Source organism: Centrocercus urophasianus, unplaced genomic scaffold (assembly GCF_019232065.1).
Source record: "Centrocercus urophasianus isolate 14NV4802_14NV808 unplaced genomic scaffold, USGS_Curo_1.0 seq_11, whole genome shotgun sequence".
Classification (NCBI taxonomy): Eukaryota; Metazoa; Chordata; class Aves; order Galliformes; family Phasianidae; genus Centrocercus; species Centrocercus urophasianus.
In genome coordinates this window covers 61,960,640-61,980,384 of record NW_024884253.1, presented here as the reverse complement: position 1 = coordinate 61,980,384, position 19,745 = coordinate 61,960,640, and the positions used below count along the sequence as shown (strand labels likewise).

The window sequence follows — 19,745 nt, the reverse complement described above, 5'->3', positions numbered from 1 at the left end:
TTGTTATCTGTCATTAGCTGTGATGCCATCTTACACGAACATTAGAAAAACTTAGGCAAGTGTCCTCATATTGCTGAATAATAAGGAAGAAAAAGCAGGACAACTACTTCCCTTACTGACCATAAGCCTTTGCAGGCACTGAAAACCTGATCTGTGCTTCTGCACTGTTATGTATGGTTTTAATTTTAAGCACATTACATGTTACAGTTAAAGCTGTGAACAGCTGGCTCTGACATAGAAATGTCACAGTAAGACACATGGTACCCTGTTTCTGTGGTCTTGTTCCCTACCTGCGAAGAATATAGATATAAAATAGCAGCAAGAAATAGTCTTTCAACCTCAGGATAACATTTTAGAAGAATTAGAAACAATAAGAAAATAATTGATATATAAAGTTAAAAGTAAATGAATGCTGGGGATCATGTTACATTCAGAACTGATTTGTGGACTTCAGAATGTCTTTGTTCTTCAAACTGAAAAACTTGGAAAGCCAACATAAATTTTCTTGTCAATTTTTGAACCAAAGTATTTGGCTTTGGTAGGCTACAGCTGAAGTGTTCCATTATCAGTCACTCACAAGTGTAAATAAAATAAAAAAGGAAACGTGATCCATTTCGTACGTCTGAACAAACACATTTTTAAAGCAAAACTCTATCATCCTTCTCCATTATCTGATTACATTTATTGCCATTGTTTAAATCAATGATCCTGAAACTGAGGGAATTACATTTACAGGAGGTTTAGAAAAATATTTGAGGTAAAAGGAATTGCAACAAATTAAAGATAACCAAATGTATTAGCTGAATCTAAGGGTGCGTATTTGACAGACGTAAAATGAAGGCAGTCTGTTTTCTCCACTTTTTGCACTATTTAATTAAAGATACAGAAATGAGGTAACATGAAACAGCTTTTAGTCTTTGAAGAATGACTGAGATTTAAGGCTGAGGCCTTCTCTCACGTAACAGTGATGCTATAAAGCAGAGAACTATGCAAACATTGCTGCAGCATGGCTCTATTTGCATTTGTAATCCTGAACACTAAGATAGCTCCCAGATAGATATTTTTTGGCTATTTCTGCTATTCCTTCATCTCGTGGGTACTCCACATATATGTGGCATGAGTTGAGCCTGATCAGTCCTATGCTACTAATGATGCTTTCTGGATACTGGTATCTGCAACGAGACTCACACCTGTGGATGTAGGGTAGATCCTATGGTCAGTGTTCCAGAATGCAATGCTGAGATATGACCACAGCACAGCAAGGTCCCAACCTAACAGCACAGTGACTGGGTTGGAACAACCACAACAGTGAAATGTTAAGTCAGTAACAGTTTCATCTAAAAGCTTGAAGCTTGTATTATCCTGTTCTCATTTTTCTCTTTGTCAACGAGCTTTGGTTTCTCTGTGGACATAATTGTAGTCTTTTTCATCCTTGTTTTTAACATCCTGGATTTAATTTCTTAATGTAAAGATGACAGTTGCCATAATTTAAATGCTGTAAAAAATCAGGTAATCATAAAACAAATACTGTAAAACGAGTATTGGTCTATTCTACACTACATTTCAAACAGGAAAGATTTTTTAACATTGGTGTTAATCAATTGATTTCACACATGGGAATTTTCAACATATATTTATGGCACTGATTTTTTTACTTATCTTTTTGACTAAAATACATATTGGCAGATTGTTCAATATGGATAATTTAGTTTGCCTTAATTCTGTTGCTTCAAATCATTTAATCAGATTTTTTTTTCTTAAAGCAATTTAAACCCTCTGTGACTATTTGAGAAAAGACAGATCAATAAATTTTATCTACAGCAGTTCTTAAATACTATTTTAATGCTGGTCATCAGTATTTTTCTACTCTGACTAGGCATGTAAGTTTTAGGACTTCTAAGGCTGGATGATGCCTGAGGAGTTTTCAAGGTGACACTGATACTGGTGGTATACTTATTTCATTATTATGCCTACTTAGATGAGGGTTTTCCTGTAATATCACTTGCATTGCTGCTATCTTTATTTTCTGAATGACCGGAATTTAGCCTGTGATTACCAGAAATTGATTTTGTATCTTTCAAGTACATTTCCTTGCTTTTCTACCAATTACAAACATTGACTTAGCAAAAAACCAAACAAACCCAAACAAACATCCAAACGAACAAACAACCACAAAAATTGTGCATCCTGCCATTTAGGCTGTGTTTCAAGAGAAAGACAAAATGCAGAAAATTGTCCATTCTCCAGTTTCAGTGCTGGAAAGAGAAACTTTCAGACACAGAGATTATAGCTTGCAGAGTCATTACAACGAACTGCATAATTCCTTTGTGTTGTTGCTACCCTCTCCTGACTTCAAGGGCATCTATTCTGCTCATAGCTTCCCCAGAGCAGATGGTCAGACTGTGAGCTGTGCCACTCTGTCCATACAGGTGGCAGTAGGGGCTCTTTCTGCTGCTCTTAAACTTCCTGTAAAGCTGCCCCATCAGTAAAACTGCAACACTTCAGTGCTGGAATAAACAGATAAAACACACTTATTCTTACCAACAGTGAATCACATGATAGTCATCACACTCACTGAAAGGAGGAGTTATGAAATGCTGTCATTCTTGCATGTTGTTTCAAATACATTTGCTGGAGCAACAATAAAAATATGCACTTCTAGGATATTTACTGACTGAGAAATTTCCTGGGTATGGTATCCTTTTGTAGGATGAAATGATGAAATGTGAGGTGCTACACCTGACACAAGCTGCGATGTGATGCCTTTAAGATACAGCTCCTAAGCAATTGGTTAATTCAGACTAGCATCTGCTGGGGAAAGTGCCCTGCTAGAAGGTGTAATGAGCACATAAATGATACTGCATGCAAACACTTAGCTTTGGATGGATGAGCTCTGGATTTTGCCCTTGGATGTAGCTCTCAGCTGCTTTCTATCAGCAGATAAATTCACCTGTTCACTTCTGCTCACTTCTCTCACATAACACAACCTACCTCTCTCACACAAAGGTGTAGAAAGTGCAAAGATTAAACCTGATTTTTTTTTTTTTTTTAATGTAAAGATATTCTTTTAGCTCTGGATTCACCAAAGCTCGTTAGCAAGGTCTTACACAATAGGGGAGTGGAAGCACTTTTGACATGCTGATTTTTCATATTGGAATGAAAGGAAAGTTTTAACTTGGTAGCCAAAAAAAAAAAGACTAAATATCTTCTTTTACTGAAAATATCTGGACAGCAGAAGTTTCTACTAAGAACTGATCTGCTTTTGCACTCTACCTTAAATAAATGAATTTCCCAGTTTAGCCACTCCTGAGAAAAGAGTAGCATATTATTTCAGAAGTCTGCTAATTACGTACGTTTGCAAGCACTCCTGATCTTTGGACAGAAAGCACTGCAGAGTGTAAAGCAAAACGATGCATCAGATAAAAGAATTCACTTGCTCTCCTTGCTAAGGTTTCAGCAAGCAGTCCAAAAGTGCTGTATCTAATTCTGCAGGGATGGAAGCTCTCCTGGGCACAATGAGATACATAAAAGGGGATCAACAGCCCAGAGGGAAAAAACACAAACCTTTTAGTGTAGAAAGGCATATGCAACCATAATGGATTTCTCCTGATGTACAGCTATCCATACACTTATGCTGAGGCACACTGCTAACGCTATTCCCTTTGCTACCTTGACAGCAAGTCCCAGTTCACAGCACAGCTGCAAATCTACCCACAAGGCTTTCACTATTGTTAGCATTAAAGTGCATCAGGAAAACACAGAGCATGGGCAAGAATTCATTGTTCTCTCCTTTCTGCCTGTGTTCCTTTTGCATCAGGTGGTGATGCATGTGAAACAGCATGTGGCTATTTTTACAATGTTTGCTTAATGCAGTTATCTAGCCTTTTGGAGCCTCCTGCCGTAACAGAGAGCTCTGCCACAGAAGGAAAGCTCGTTTTTTCCCTTCTCAGTCCAAAATTACAGAAGGAATTCTTAATGAACGCTTCCTCAGAACTGATGGTAGAAGAATTTGAGTTTGCTTTGCAGAGGTGATTACATTTTATTTCAAACAATGCAAAAAAAGGTTTTATAGAAAGTAGTTGGCTAGGCTTCATTGCTGTGCTGTATGCTTATTAGGAAACATGCAAACTGCTTGTATGGCTAATTAGAGTAGCTGGTTCTGACTTTCAGCAATAATCCATCCATGCAAAGCCTGAATATTTCAGCTTGGAGCAGCAAGTGCTCAAAGTCTCAGAAGAGTGATGAAAAATATCATTTCAGAAAAAAATATTAACCCAGCTCTGACAAGCCTTTATTTATGTCATTCTTGAAGTACATTGGCAGAGTCCTTAACATTCTGGAAACTAAGTAACTATAATGGCCTTTCAAAAATATCAGTTACACCAGTAGTAGGAAATTAGCCTAAATTGTACTCGCTGCATTTGTTTGTTGCAGTTGGATTTGTGTTACTGACAGCTGAGAACAAACACTGCTAAATTCCTTCACTGAATCTGTGTTTAATTAAAAAAAAGTCTAAAGTGACGTCAGGTACATGAATCCTCAACAGAAAAGCATTTGCTTCAGACATAAGTCACCAAAGGATTAGCTCTGCAATTTAGCAAAGCCACAGGAACTCAATGTTTCTCCCTCCCCAGTATTTACTGTGCAAGGTTTAGATGAACGTCCTCTGCCAGTTCTGCCTAGCACACTGCAGATGCCACAGTCCTCAGGTACTGCTGACTGATAAGCAGCTGGTGACCATCACTCCACAGATGACTTGGAGGAGCAATGGGCTATGATGTCTTCACAGACACATTCAGTTCAGATTACCTCACTTGGCTGTCAAGCATACCCAGAAGACTTGGCCCTGTACAGAGCAGGGCATGTTCACAAGAGTCCTTCTGCCAGCAGTGCTGAGAGTAATCTTTGGCTGAAAGCTGGGAAAAATAAAAAGCTGATGGCCTTGTTCTTTGCAGTGTGGATATCTTTGCACAGCTGTGAGAAGGGAAGCACTGCTCTGCTGTGAATAGCAGCATGGTACTCTGCAGTGCCTTGCCATGCCCTGCTCCTTTTATTTGACACCAGGTTCTCAAGAGGCTGGGTTGCTTTCATTGCCTTAATTATGTATGAATGAGTCCTGTGGTTCTAGGACAAGAAAATCTTTGCATTCCCAGAGTTAACCTGAACAAAAGAGAAGTTCATCTCTGCTGTGGGAAACATGCAGAAGATGTTGTGCCTCTCCTGAGAATCTGTGTCTTTGAAGTGTCGCTGCCACTTGAGGAGGACACCAAACACAGATTACTGTCCTTCTACAGAGGCTTTCAGTTATAATCTAGCAAAACCCACGCGGGAAAGAAAGCCCTCCCTGCCCCATGTGGCAGCTGGGCAGCATCCCAACCCAGAAAGTATCCCAGATGTTCCAGATTTGATTCACCATGACTTGCAGAGGTCTCACTCTCAGGCCACCCACTACGATTAGGTTCTCATCTCCCATGCAACATATGCCCTCTCGGAGAACGGTGAGGTGCTGACACAGCTGCCCAGAAAAGCAGTGGATGCCCCATCCCTGGAGGCATTCAAGGCAGGATTGGATGGGATTCTGGGCAGTCTAATCTGGTGGGGGGCATGCCCGCTCATGGCAGGGATTGGAAATGGATGGTCTTTAAGATCCCTCCCAACCCAAGCCATTCTATGATTCTATGATGCGTGCTGCAGCAATCAGGATGCCAGCCTGCTGTGCAGCCCCAAGCCATCTCAGGCCAGCAGGAAGCAGTGCCAGCAGACAGCTTGAACCACTCGCCCCTCCCCACCTCACTTTGCACCAGGCAGCTGGCTCTAGGATGGAGCTGGCGGAGCTATTCCTCAATAACACCCATTGAACATGTAGCTCTTTCTTTGCATAGTGAGCCATTGAGACGAATTGATTTTGTTTTGTTTTTAAACAAAAAATGCATTATTTGTAACTTGTTTGTGCACCCTCTGGGTGAATAATTTGCAACCTGTTCGTTATGTCTCTGTGCTGTGAACAGTCTCTGGTGTCTGGCTGCTATTGGCGAGGCTATTGGCACTGACTGCCTTCTCTTTTACAAGAGAAGCTTAACAGCAATCAGTGAATTCATAGTAAGAATTTTCAGCTAAAAAATGCTTCTGAGATTTATGAAGCTTTTGGGATGCTGAACTAGCCATTGTCTGAGCACTCTCATTTCTAAGAATTAATGCAGCCTGAGGAAACCCAACAACTCCAAACCAGCGCCTGTGTTTCAGACCTATTCCTCACTCACATTCCTGATCAGTCACTCTCCATTTGGATTATATTCGCGTCTGCTCTGGGTTACCTAAGCCTTTTTTTCTCAGCAAGAATAATGTTTAGTCCCAAGAGCTAATTGTTTCGTCACAAGCACTTTGTGATTTTTCTTCACATTTCTCTTCTGGAATGACATCAACACACTGTCTTGTATTTTCCAAGACCAAAACAAACATGTTGTAAAGCAGTACATGCAGAATAAAAGCAAGCACAGTGAAAAACAATGCACATTTATAGTCAGTTCCTGGATCAAAGATAGGTTGAGAATTTTTGGGGAATAAGCCATATCATATCTGGGTTGTAAGTCTATCCTCTTTTGACTGAAAAAACAAATGATAATGATTAGCTGAAGAACTTAACAGTGAGTATTCTCTCAGCAGGTATTCCACTATGCATGCAATGCACTACATCTTTCTGTGCAGCTCTTCTAGAGCAATGTACTGACCTTTTTACCCCTGGCAGCAGACAGAGACTGCAGAAATTCTTTGTTTCGTTCCCCAGACTGTTGATCAATGCAGATTACTTGACATCTGGTACATGGACCCACAACCTGAAATTTCAGTTAAAGAAGGGTCACTGCTATATCAAAACAGTACACTATGGAACAGTACAAGCTTACAACCAGTATAATACTGCAAAAACATGACTTCCACATACTTTTCTTTTGTTTCTTTAGGCTTTAATTATGTAAGGGGTCAGTCCTGTTCACCTCACGTAGGTACATTTTCAAAGAGTCCACTTGCAAAGGTCTCACTGAATTTTTAGTTCCTTTTTTCTTTTCTTTTCCTTTCTTTTTAGGGAAAACTTTCCCAGAGAAAGAAACATATCTGTATTTCCTGATGGCTTGACTTAATCTGTGAGCTGACAGGACTACTTGCCCAAAGTAGAACTGAGTTTAAAATTAAGCCAGGTCCTCAGGATTTACCAAAAAGAGGTTTTTTTTTTTTTTTTCATTTTATTTTATTCTTTTGAACATAGGAAGCTCCATACAAACAAGCAGAACAATTCTTTATGGTAAGGGAGTGATGCAGCAATCAAACAGGTTGCCCAGAGAGGTTGTGGTGTCTCCTTCCATGGAGATATTCAAGATCCACCCGGACGTTTGCCTGTGCAACCTGTGGTAGGGAACCTGCGGTAAGGAACCTGCTTTAGCAGGGGGATTGGACACGATCTCTTGAGGTCCCTCCCAACGCCTGCGATTCTGTGATTCTGTGATTTTCTTGGAGCTAAACTAACAGGCTTTACACTGTTTATGTGCAGTTGAAATACACAATATCCCATACACTTTCTTATATGTATGGAACTTGTAGATAAACAGAATGTAAAATGTGAATTTTCACAAGTCTATCGTCAGAAAGGATACTGAGATCCGCAAATCTAACATCATATATAATACAGAGTGCTGTTCCTAAAGTTAATTCCTGTTTGTAATTAGGGTGCATTTTTAGGGTGGACACAAAGTCTGCCATGAGTTACTTCTTCTAAAACATTAAAATGAAGAACAGTTTTGCTTACTACTGCATCCCAAGCTTTAGCAAAGCTCTGCATGTTAGAAAATAACTGTTCCTTAAAATATCTTAACATAAGTTTTTCAATTGTGTAAAATTTGTCATAAAATTTGAATAGGGTAAATAATTCAACCTCACACTGCAAATATTTTTATGTGCTGCTCTGAAGAGCTATTTGATTTCTTTGAGGTACACCTAGAATTGTTTGTACAACTCTTCAGAGTAGGCATTAAAATCATACATTTGTTTCTACTTTTTCATGATTTGCAACAACTTTAATATTTTATTAAAAGAAAAACAACACAAGAGAAGAAAATATTTTGCCCCACTTTGCTCTGTTCAACACTGTATTCTACTGTGTTTCTGGCATCAAGCACCTAAAGAAAATTTTACTGAATTTTCTTCAACTCACACTGCAGCTTACTGATCAAAGTATACACAAAGAAAGGAGAAGATAAGTCATATTTTCTACCTTTACTTTCTATTTCTTAAAGTAAAATAGCCTTTCTATTTCTTAAAGTATGCTGACCAGAAACAATTAGGAATAATTCCTATCTCAGCTTCTAGATCTGGCCTTAGCACTTCTCTTATTCACATCCTTCATTGTCATTCCTTAGCAAACAATGAATTGCTGTTTCACATCCTTGACAATTCATTTACAGACATATATTTCATATCTAAGAATGAGGTAAATTCAATACAACATGTAACAAATATATTCATTTTTTCCTTAGGTTTCATGTGTAGCTTCTTCACGGACCTTTGCTTGCATTTTTTCTAAAAAGTATTTCCTTGCCAACAAAGTCTGACTTGTTAGCATTTTCCTTACAGTACAAAGCACATCACATTGTGAGGTATGACATGAAACATAACATAAGAAACAACCTTACCTAAGGCTAGATTTAGAAACACGTCTTGAATGGAGATTAAATGCATATACCAGAGAGCAATGGACAGTGATCACTCACTGTTATTCATGTCCAGGCTTCTGGCAATCACTACAACGACAGATGTGCAGCAATCTGAGACTGCAGTTAGATTATCATACTTGAGAGCAACTAGTATTCTCTTGTTACATGCTTGCTCAATATTTGCTGTAAACCCTACCTTAAAAAAGTGATTATTTTTTTCCTCAGCTGGATGGAGGTGAGAAATGTTATGAATTATGAAATTTGTTAAAAAAAAAAAAAAAAAAAAAAAAAGGGTAGAGAAATAAGTCAAAACCACTCAGTCACCGTGCAGCATGTTTGCCAGGGGTCACAGCACGGTTTTTTAGCACTTCATAAATTTCACCCGTACACAAATCGATTAGCCCATGTTCAAGTCAAAGCTTCGCAAGAATTGCCCAATCTCCAGGGGGCAAAATGCTTTGTGACAGAATAGGAATTCAGACAATGGAGATAAGTTTGCACCTGGAATCGCAGAGAACCTATTGAGATCTCAGCCCACTCTTCTTCTTCAAAGGATTCTGGTGCACTGATGACAATGTTGGCACGGAAACGTCGGATTAATTCCTCTATTTCCAATGGCTCTTTCAATCTATAACACAGAGTTCACAATGGAAGAGAAAAAGCAAGCTTAGTTAATGTGTTCTGCAATAGTTCTGCACTAGATTTTTGTGCTGTAAGAAGCTAGTAGCTAATAGAATTCATCAACTGTTTTTTCAGAATATCTTGGATCAAGTTTTATTACAAAGGTAATAAAAGAGGCACAAAGTATTCTACGATAACTTGTAATCAACTGGGTGGTTTCTTCAGAGCTGTAGCCCTGTAAAGTACTGTAAGGAAGGCAGGAAAACATTCAGCAATTAAAAACAATGCACATGAAAAAACTTCTTTACTAGTTACATGTAAAAATAATGGTAGCAAATAAAAAGATCTTTTGACTAAGTTATCAATTGACTGATTAAATGCTTCTAACAAGAAAGCAAATACAAGCATGTTCTGCACATGCTGTAGTTGAAAAAGGGACAAAACCAGCAGATGCTAAAGGCCAGTAAAGGCATTTTATGAGAGAATATATTCCCCATATTAGTATTTGTCTGTAGGCTGCAGCAGATTGCACCAAATGACAGATGTTTAGAACAAAAATTAATCTCTGTGAGGAGATATCTCCACCTCTTCACAAGCATTAGAACTGCCAGAGTACAGATTTGTGTCAGTGCTAAGAACATATATGTGGGAGACAGAGCAGCAGACTGCATATAAATATCAGAAAGCTGGCTGCATCTTTGAATTCTTCATTCTCCTTTCAAAGGAGAATTCTACCAGTATCATAAAAAATGGCAGCCCTAAAATTTGTGAGGGAGGTTCTCTGAGGACTACTATTAGGGGGAAAAAGCATTTCATTTTGCATTAGCCATGGTGGACATGAACAACTTTCTATGTTTCATCAGCTGTGTTCTGAGAACTTTTGCATCTGACATGCTCCAGCAGAGATCATAACTTGGGTAAGTAATGGAAAAAGCATTCTGCTCTAGAGAAAAAAGGTTTTAAAAACAGAGAAGCATTCTGAAATTTTTGTTTTAGTTAAAATAAGGGGAAAAAAAAAGGAAACTCAATGCATGGGAAGAACTCTTCCCATTAAACAATCCTGGCAGAATAGGTCTGCTACATGAAAAAGCTTGATTTTCTTTAAAACAGTCTAGATGATCCTCTTTAGCAGATGAATGTGCATGAGGATGAACTGATCTCCAGTCAAACCACACAACCTTGGCTCCTACAAACCTTCACTGTCCACTAAGCTGTGAGGAGCCTGGGGATAGAAAGTGCAGATTTCCCTAGAGATCCTGCGAGCAATCCCATGGCTGAGATACAGCTTATCATGATTGCAGGAGGTAAGTGCAGACTATGATGATGCTGAGACTTAGAGGGGAAAATAGCAGTCAGCCATGAAACAGTTCAGTTACACCATTTGGTTTCCCGATTTTACTGTGGACTGTCTGTGAACAACTGGCAGAAAGGAGTGCTGTGTAAAGACAGCTTTCAATGCATTTTGTGACAGACGAGTTCCATGCTGGTATTAAGGGGTGCATCAAAGGCCCTGGTAACCTCATAGCTACATCTATCATGTTCTGAACCAGCTGCTAAAAACTACTTCTATTTTTGACTTCCAGCTCTTGATGCTGCTTCTCCAAGACTCCAATACTCACACTCTTTCTCTCCTTGCTCAGTCTCACGTCCAAAACACTTGGACTCTCCCATGTTTATCCCCAGTCCTCAGAACTGCTTGTAACTACTTGGCAGCATGTATCTGAGTAAATTCCTGTTATTTCCTCTCTCTAAAAACATGAATCAGTTGGGTGGAAGCATCTTCATCCTGTAAATCTCAGCATGGATCTGTTGTGAAAATCAGTGTAATTTGCCAAAGTTAGCTTGAGTACTTAGGACTTACCACAGCAGCGGGTCCTGCAATGCAGAAAGCATTCCATATATTTAACAGAAACTGAAAATGATTATTTGCACCTTCAGGAAAATATTTCTATCAGGAACATTTGCACAGGCCAAATCATGGGGATTTTCATGGAGGTAACCTCTAAAGGCAACAGCAGAGGTGAATGTCTCTTTACACATGTAGTTTTCCACCAGCACCTTAAATTCTAATTTATAATTAAACTCCTGTTATTGTTTTAGATCACCTTTCAAGAGCCAAGTGCAAAGGAAGATTAATTTTTACTTACTACAGAATATGCATCAAAGAGAAACCATTAAAATTCAACTGCAGTTTGAAAGAGTTCTATAAATCTTAGCAGGTTTCCATTAAACTTACATGCAAGATGCTAACTCATATTAAAAAAAAAAAAAAAAAAAAAAAAAAAAAAGCAATTTAATAAAGATCCCTATATGCAGATTCTTCAAAGTTTATTGCATAGTTCAGTATTTGGAAAGTTTGTATGGCAATGATCGAGTAGCAGTGAGGAATGATGATGCTGTACATCAATAATTAGGCATTAGATTAGATGTCAGGAAGAAACTCTTTGCTGCAAGGGTAGTGAGGAACTAGAACAGTTGCCCAGAGAAGCTGTGGATGGCCCATTGCTGAAAGTGTTCAAGGAAAGCTGGGCAGGACTTTGAGCAGCCTGACGGTAGGTGTCCCTGCACATGGCAGAGAGGTTGGAACTACATGATTTTTACGGTGCCTTCCAACCCAAATCATTCTGCGATTCTATTATGCTGAATTAATTTCCTCAGCATCCTGAAAAAGCACAGTATGGAAAAATAAGGAGGGGTCTTCCAACCTGTGCTGAAAATTGGGAAGCAAAATACTTCTTAGGCCCAGTGGCAGCTCTGGTCATGTCTGGAGTTTCCTTTGAGAAAAAGGAGATTATGTTGTACTGAAGAGAATGCTGCAAGATATTAGGTGCAAAAACAGTGGATCGTCTGACATCACATGTTGCAAAGTTCCCTGTCCTCCTCCTCCTGTCATTTGCTGCTCCCTCTGGTGCCTTACTCTTTCTCTGTGCACTCAAATATCATACGTGGAAAGTTTCCTCACTGGAGCCCACACGGGAAATGTCCAGTGTGAGTAAGGGATACCTGCAAGCATTGTTTTCCCAAGGAGGTGTAACCCAGCCAGTCAAGCCTCAAAAAAAGGTATTAATAATCATTGAGAAAAGGTACTCAAAGTATTTGAGAGATGGACAGATTCAAACTTCTGCCAGGCATTTTTCTCAGAGGGAAACTGTCCTGATAAGTCAAGATTGTTCAATTGTTCAACTGTCTCCTAAAGAAAGAAGGAAACGCAAGCTGATCTGTACTGATGTTCATCGCAGTCTATGGTTTTAAGTCCTGAAGTCATATATGTATCCTCCTACAGCTATGTATATATATATATAGGAATAACACCAGGACAACAGAGAATGATTTTAAACTAAGACGGGGGAGATTTAGGTTAGATACTAGGATGAAGTATTTCATGCAGAGGATGGTGACGCACTGGAACAGGTTGCCCAAGGAGGTTTTGGATGCCCCATCCCTGGAGACATTCAAGGCCAGGCTGGATGCGACTCCGGGCAGCCTGGTCTAGTAGTTAGTGGCCCTGCACATAGCAGGGGGGTTGAAACTAGATGGTCTTTGAGGTCCTTTTCAACCCAGGCCATTCTATGATTCTATAAACAAGAATTTCAGTGCAGAGAGACATGTAGGTGGGTGACTACAGGGAAAGAAGATGTCTCCAAGCAGACACAATAGTTTGGTGAGACAAGGAAAGGGGGACATGAGCTCAGAGAAGAAACATATATGGTATGGAAGAATGGAAGAAACAACAATGATGGAATTCCAGCCTGTCCTTTGTTACACTCAAGAAATAGTTTCAGTTTATGAAAATATAATTAGCATTGGGTGTCTTAACTTTAAATCCCAGTCTAGCTGAAGTGTTTTGTTTGCTGCCTTTATCTCTCATTTCTGTACAGTAATATTATCTCTCACTTCTGTACAGTAATACAAAATTCAGTAAATAAACAAAGTAAGCACAGTCCAGCAAATAGTTCTAAAATATTTCTATTGTGAATGTTTCTCTAAATCTGAAACTTTCCTATAGGAAGAAGTATTTCAGTAAGTAACAAGACTTTGTATTTTCATCTAACAGGTTACTTATGTCAAGGAAAACTAACTTATCCACATTCTTTCCACAAACAGAAGTTGACTGATTCCTAATGGTCCCCTAGCATCAGACCAACTGTCAAGAGGTTTGTTAAAAGTTCTCCTGAAGATGACTGGTAGGCAGTTTATATCTGAGTATTTAACTCAAGTTTTCAGAAGCATTTCAGGAGTAACTATAGCAGTTTAGTACCTATGTATTTGTTGAACATTGAAAAGTACATGCCTCTAAATTTTGAGATAAAACAATTATAATGGTATCTTCTGGCAAGATTCTGGAATCCAGGACAGCTGAAAGATATTTGAAGACAAAAGAATCTTACCTTGGAGCAACATGTTCTTTCAGCTGCAGAATGCTGGCTGCATTTATCAGGAGGTATTGAGCTTCATTCACAAGAGAGAGCGAGATGCTTGTAGCACATGTCAGACCTACCAAAAATCAATCCTATATTATACAGTGATGGATAATCAGGAAGACTATAATAGTAGTTTCATTTTTCCTTTGACCTCTTATTCTTTCTCATTAAAACATTTCTCACTGGGCTCCAGACACTAAAGAAAGATTCCAGGAATCCTCTCAAAACTGCAAATTGTAACGATACAATGCATTTAAAAACTGACATACAGCCGAGATTTTACCAGTTTTAAAATCATTTACAACAGCAACATCTATGGGTTTTCAGTGCTCTTTCAATTTGATTGCTTTTATTAAAAAAAAAAAAAAAAAAAAAAAAAGTATAAAAATACATTCTTTTTATAGATTTTTCATCACCATTTCTCAAAATGATCATTGGATTTCCAGAAAAAATCATTGTAGTGATGACAAAAAAGAAAGACAGAGGTATTTGTGCATTTTCACCAGATGAAAGCAAGAGATGGGCAGCAAAAGCAGAGTACAGGTATAAATGTACCCGTAGAAGCCTACTAGATCAATATCTCATGACTCTTGCCCCTTTTATCAAGGAAATTTTATACTCAGTGTTAAGTCAATGACTCCATATTTACTACGTGAGCTACCACTTTTTTTTTTTTTTTTTAAGATTGACAACAAACCTCTTGTATTTTTGTGTTGCGCATCATTTTTCCCGTCTGGACTTTGTCTTATCAAGCGACACGGACGACCAAGAAATGTAGAGAACCAGGCAGCAGTTCTTTCTCCACAGTCATATGTTTTCACCCTATCATGAGATCACCAAAACATTAACTTGGAAAACTGAAGACAAATAACGAAGATGTTTATTCTGTATAATTTTATTTCCCAATTTCCTCAGCTCTACTCTGTTAGTCTTAATATTCATGAGATCTAATTTGGTATATCAGACCAACAATTCTTGCAGAATAAACTATTACGTAATTGTGGTTCACAAGACAATGACTCTGAGGTACAGTAACTGGTAGTCCATACTAAAGTGAAGTGTTATGGAAAAGTTACTCACTGGTATGTGCTTTATACTCCACTAGTAGAACCCATGTAGCGGTTTTTCTCAACCTAAAGATGGTTCCTATTACTAGTAATCTGTCTAGTGAGTTACGCAAGATTTGCCTTCTTTACCTGGATCTAAGCTCTACTAAAAGGGTTTTTAGATCACTGCTCTCATTTCAGAAAGTACACAGATCAGACCTATTTGCAATTAGCATCCTCGGCCCAGAGTCATCTTAATTTCAATTGTCTAAAAACAGGGCATCTAGTTTTAGCTAATTGTCTGGGTTTCCCTCACAGAAAATAGAAAGAGATAACATCTTTGCATCTATATCAGATCTCAGGATGGGACGACTCTTACTCCAGGTGTGTTTTTTTAACTACATTTTGACTGATGTCTAACTGTTAAGTGCCATGAATAGGTGAGAGGAATGTAGATTCTCATGACCATCTAGGCAAGATTCTTGTAATAAGGAAAGTGAAGTAGCAGTGGTCCTGTGCTCACCTTGCTTTCCTACCCAGACAAAAAAAGCTGAATGGTGACTCTCTTCTTTGTGAAACAAGAAAACAGTTCCACATGGTAAAAGATGTTAAGCCCTAAGATTGAGAGAGGAATTGACTTGGCTTTATGAAATGTACCGTGTGTTCAATCAAGTTGGACAGGTAGAAAGCCAGGAAAAGTGATATCAAGAGATTTTATAATCCTGCAGGGATCAGATATGCCTTCAGCTGCTGATCTGAATTTTTACTGAGATGCAGCTGAGCATCTGTCTCCCCAGTCTGAGACTGGATAGATGCCCACCTGATGCTTTTAGTCAATGATGTCCTAAAGCTGAAATGAAAAAATGGCACTGTGGCTAGAACTGGGGACAAAAGGTGAATCTCCACATGATATTCATAACCTGAAGTGAGCAGTTCTTGTGTCCTCACTGCTCACAGTGTTAGGGAGAAGGCAGCTAATGAGAAGACATGAATCTTTCATGATCACAGTACAGGTGAAACAAATTCCCCAAATAGTTTTTCCCACCCAAACAGAAGTGCTAGAGGTATTTCAATTTTCTGCTGAGCCAACTGCTTAGCTGCCTGCTGGAACGTAATACTGCATAAATCAGGATGAAAATTTGGCCCTCTTTTTTATTTGCTTTCTCTTTTGAGTCACAGTAGCTAAGTTAGAGACGCACAGCATTCTGAATAGTTCATCAAATGTCACCATGTGGTTTTTGTATTTCAAGACTCCAAGGTTTTCAAATTGCTTTCCCTTATTGCCAGACCATTTTCTGAGCAAGGACCATTGTCTCTTCAAGGTCCTTTTCAAAGTTCTGTTGTAATTCAAGTCCATTCATTTTCTGTTTGTTTTTATTTTTGTCAAGTATTACTTTACATCTGTCAGTATTACATTTCATTTGCAGCATGTCAGACAGCTTGTAAAGCGGGGCCTCGTCCTCAGATTTTACTTGCTGTCTGCCTTGAGCTCCCCACTCATTGCATTATTATGTCATTCAGCTTCAGTGCCTTACAGCTGGTCCCTCTGGCTTGGTAATTTATAGAACAAGAAACAAGGACAGATGAAGTCTGAATACTGATCCCAAGGGATAGAATACTTCTATTCACCCATAACAGGTTCAGTTCACCTTGTTTTTAACTATACCTTTGTCTTCTTCTATCATAAATATCCTTACCGTGACTTTTTTGATACCATGTCTGTGTTCCTGCCTATTTCAGCAAAGAACTAACCCTGAGTACTTGGAGTTTTCTGCAGCACCCATAAACTTAACACTAGCTTCTATGAGTACTTTCATCTGCCCTCTGTTAGATGTACTAAAAAGCCCCGTCACTCCAATGTGTGCAAAGCCCTGTTTTGCTCCTATTTCTCAATTCTAGGCCCTGGAGGCTCCCCTGTGAAACATGGGAACATGGCATCAGTGTTGGATCTCTGAGAATGTGGGGAGCCTCATGAATTTTGTCCACTCCTTTAGCTTTATTTACTGCCTTATTTATTTGCCTATCACAGTCTTTGTCTTGTATCTCCCCATTCCTTACCACTTCATCCTTTTCTTCCTCCTCAGAACTCTAAGCTGTCTCCCACAAAAATTTCCCGCTTCATGCATTAAAATAGCACAGTCACTGACATGAAAGACATACTGTAATATACGGCATGACAACAAAACATATAGACACAGAGAAAAAGACAACCTAGGCTATTTTACGGCAGCACCTGTAATAGATGGGCTAACCACGGGGAGGCGAGGGATGAGTCAACACTAAGGGAAGTGGGACAGATGGTTAAAACAAATGACTCTTGGGTGAATTCCACCAACTGAGGAAAGTATTCTTCTGAGACAACAATCCTCTTTATCACCATCTGAATAACTAGTGGAAAAGAAGGAGAAGATCATTTCCTCCATGGCTCCATTGGGAAAATGGCCAGGACTTCTGATGGCTTGTTTATGTTACCCTCATAAAAGCCAATCCAGGGTTACAAATAACCTGCATACATTGGTCAAAAGACTAAAGGAATCTGTAAATTACTCTTTCAGTTTGGGGTTACCAAAAGACATGGGGAAAACAAATGTAGCAATAAATGCAAATATAATTTAGGAAGGCATCTGGAACATTGCCAGTCATTCAGAAAAACTTTTGGGACTGGGATGTACTTAGCAAATATAATGGATAAACGCTTAATTCATTGATAGGAAATTAATTTATTCATAATGTTATATTTCACTGAGGTGCTAAGTCTTTTGATTTAGAGTTGATCATATTTCACATACTCACCTGCAATCCTCCTAGGCTTGTTAAAGGGACACTGATCAACATGGATGGTCAAAACAAAACTAAAAAGGCTTGTACATATAAGGAAAGCTGTTTCTAACTTCAGTGGGTTCTACCAAATTTGAATCAGTTCAGTGAGAAATGGGCAAAGTTGCCAGCATCATTACTGTCAAATGAATGAGCTGAATTTCTAGAGTCCTGCTGAGGTTCCTGTTTGACATTTGGAAGCAAGAGGTGACATCCTTCCCTTTTCTCATCCTTGGAAAATGTAAAACAAAGATCTCTCTTACTCAAGTTAGTGCCATGTCATCAGTCTCTTGTAACCTTCTCATTTAACTCCCTCTTCATTAATGTTATTACTTACTGTTTTCTACCAGACATGCGTTCATGCCGAATTATTTATCTCAAACTGTCCTCTCCTGGCCCCCTAACTCACTGAACATTTATTACTTTCTATCTTCCCTCACTTTTATTAAAGGACTTTGCCCCTTAGTGTCTATCTGATAATGTTCTTAGTTTTACTGCAACGATTTTTGGCTTGGTTTCCTCTCTGCTCTCACTCACCTGTGTGAACAGACTTTACTCTCACAGATCACAGCCTCTTTTCCAATATTTTCTTCTAGTGATACAGATATTGGATCCATGCCTAGATAGATAGATAGAAAACCAAATTAAAAAACATTTATGTAGAATCATACAATAATGAATAAAATGCCTATGTTTGCACCTGTTCACAATCACAGCAGCCTCCCACATTCTCTGCGACAAAAATCCTCTCTTCCTTTTTGCTAGAATTATATTCTCTGCCTGTAGGTGGCTCCAAATGACAATGCAAAGAGCAAAGGCTGCAGATGACCTTGGTACCCAAGCCACACTGAGGAATACACTGCTTCAGCTTTGAATAACTTCTTTTTTTGTGAATCTCAGGCAATATAACTGGCACAGAATTACTGCCTCAATCATGGCTTCTGCTGAAAGCATGGGTTTATCACTGTTTTGCTCTCTCTAGCAAATCAGGAGATGATTAATCACTGCTGTATTTTCTTTTGGAGCAGTGGGATGGAGTGAACAGAAAGATGGGGCACGGAAAAGAAAATATAAGCATAGCCTGTACATGAAAAGAAATACAATGTGACATTAAATTATAATAACTGGAGTAATGATAAAATGTATAGATACCACAAATAGACAACTATTCATATGTATCCATTTCTGAGCTTAAACAAGGTGATGAATCCCGGGTAATGACATATGTTAAAAGTTTTTTCCATAGTTTTTTTTATCAGGAATGGGATGTGAAAGAGATGGAAAAGCTGCTGTAGTTCAGTAGAAAGAAAAAATAAAGCTGCACAGCTTTGCTATGTGTTAATTGAAAGCAATAATCCTATGCAATGAACAAAGTGTCTATGTGGCTGCAATGAATCCAACTAATTTCTATTATACTGCAACGCAAACCAACAAAGAATCTGATCTCCAGTACTCCAGTTTTATACCGGCATGTCATGAATTCACTCTTTACTTTCCGCTTATATATTTGTCCTACAAACAAAAATTAAGCTCTATTAGCCCTTTGACATGGTGAAATCATTTTTTTTTATTGCAAGGAGAGGAATGAAATGTAGTTCAGATTTTCTGTAGCCCAGCTAGCAGCTCCAGTCCCTGCAAGTTTTCAGTACAGAGAGAATCTCATTCTCTACTTAGCTAGCAACGTTGGGATACCTCAGAAGCAAAGACAAAGGAGGAAAATTTAGGTTCATTTAGAAAAATAAAACATTAAAGCAATACAAGGTCTGCTCTGAAAGTAATGCCTCCTATTTTATGATGTTGGCCCACGATATATCATAGGTGAAAGTTGGTGATATGGCAGTAGAGACTGAATGTTCCCACCAGTATTCCACTGCATTTTGTTGCTTTGCAACAGATGGCAGCAGTGGGGCACTCTGACAAAATGGTGTCTGAGATGGAAAGGTGTATGAAGCATAAATGTGTCACTGAATTCCTCCATTTGCAAAGAATGGCACCCACAACATTCCCTGACGCTTGTTGAATGTTGATGGAGGCCATCAACAAGTGAATGTGAGCACAGTGAAAGACAAGCCACATTCTGGATGGCAATGCAACTTTTTACAAGTGTGTCAGGCAGGCTCTTGTTCATCACTGGCAAA

The 19,745-nt window shown here is 38.8% G+C and overlaps 1 protein-coding gene across 1 annotated transcript in view; it reads right to left on the bottom strand.

The window, feature by feature from the left end:
• MOCOS (molybdenum cofactor sulfurase) overlaps window positions 1-19,745 on the bottom strand; it is a 210,083-nt gene that overhangs the window by 4,115 nt on the left and 186,223 nt on the right. The window contains exons 10-14 of the mRNA XM_042839828.1: window positions 18,145-18,226; window positions 14,442-14,566; window positions 13,712-13,817; window positions 9,204-9,330; window positions 6,729-6,833 (exon numbers count right to left, since the gene is read on the bottom strand). Of these exons, the coding sequence (XP_042695762.1) occupies window positions 6,729-6,833; window positions 9,204-9,330; window positions 13,712-13,817; window positions 14,442-14,566; window positions 18,145-18,226 (545 nt within the window). The remainder of the gene's footprint in view (window positions 1-6,728; window positions 6,834-9,203; window positions 9,331-13,711; window positions 13,818-14,441; window positions 14,567-18,144; window positions 18,227-19,745) is intronic.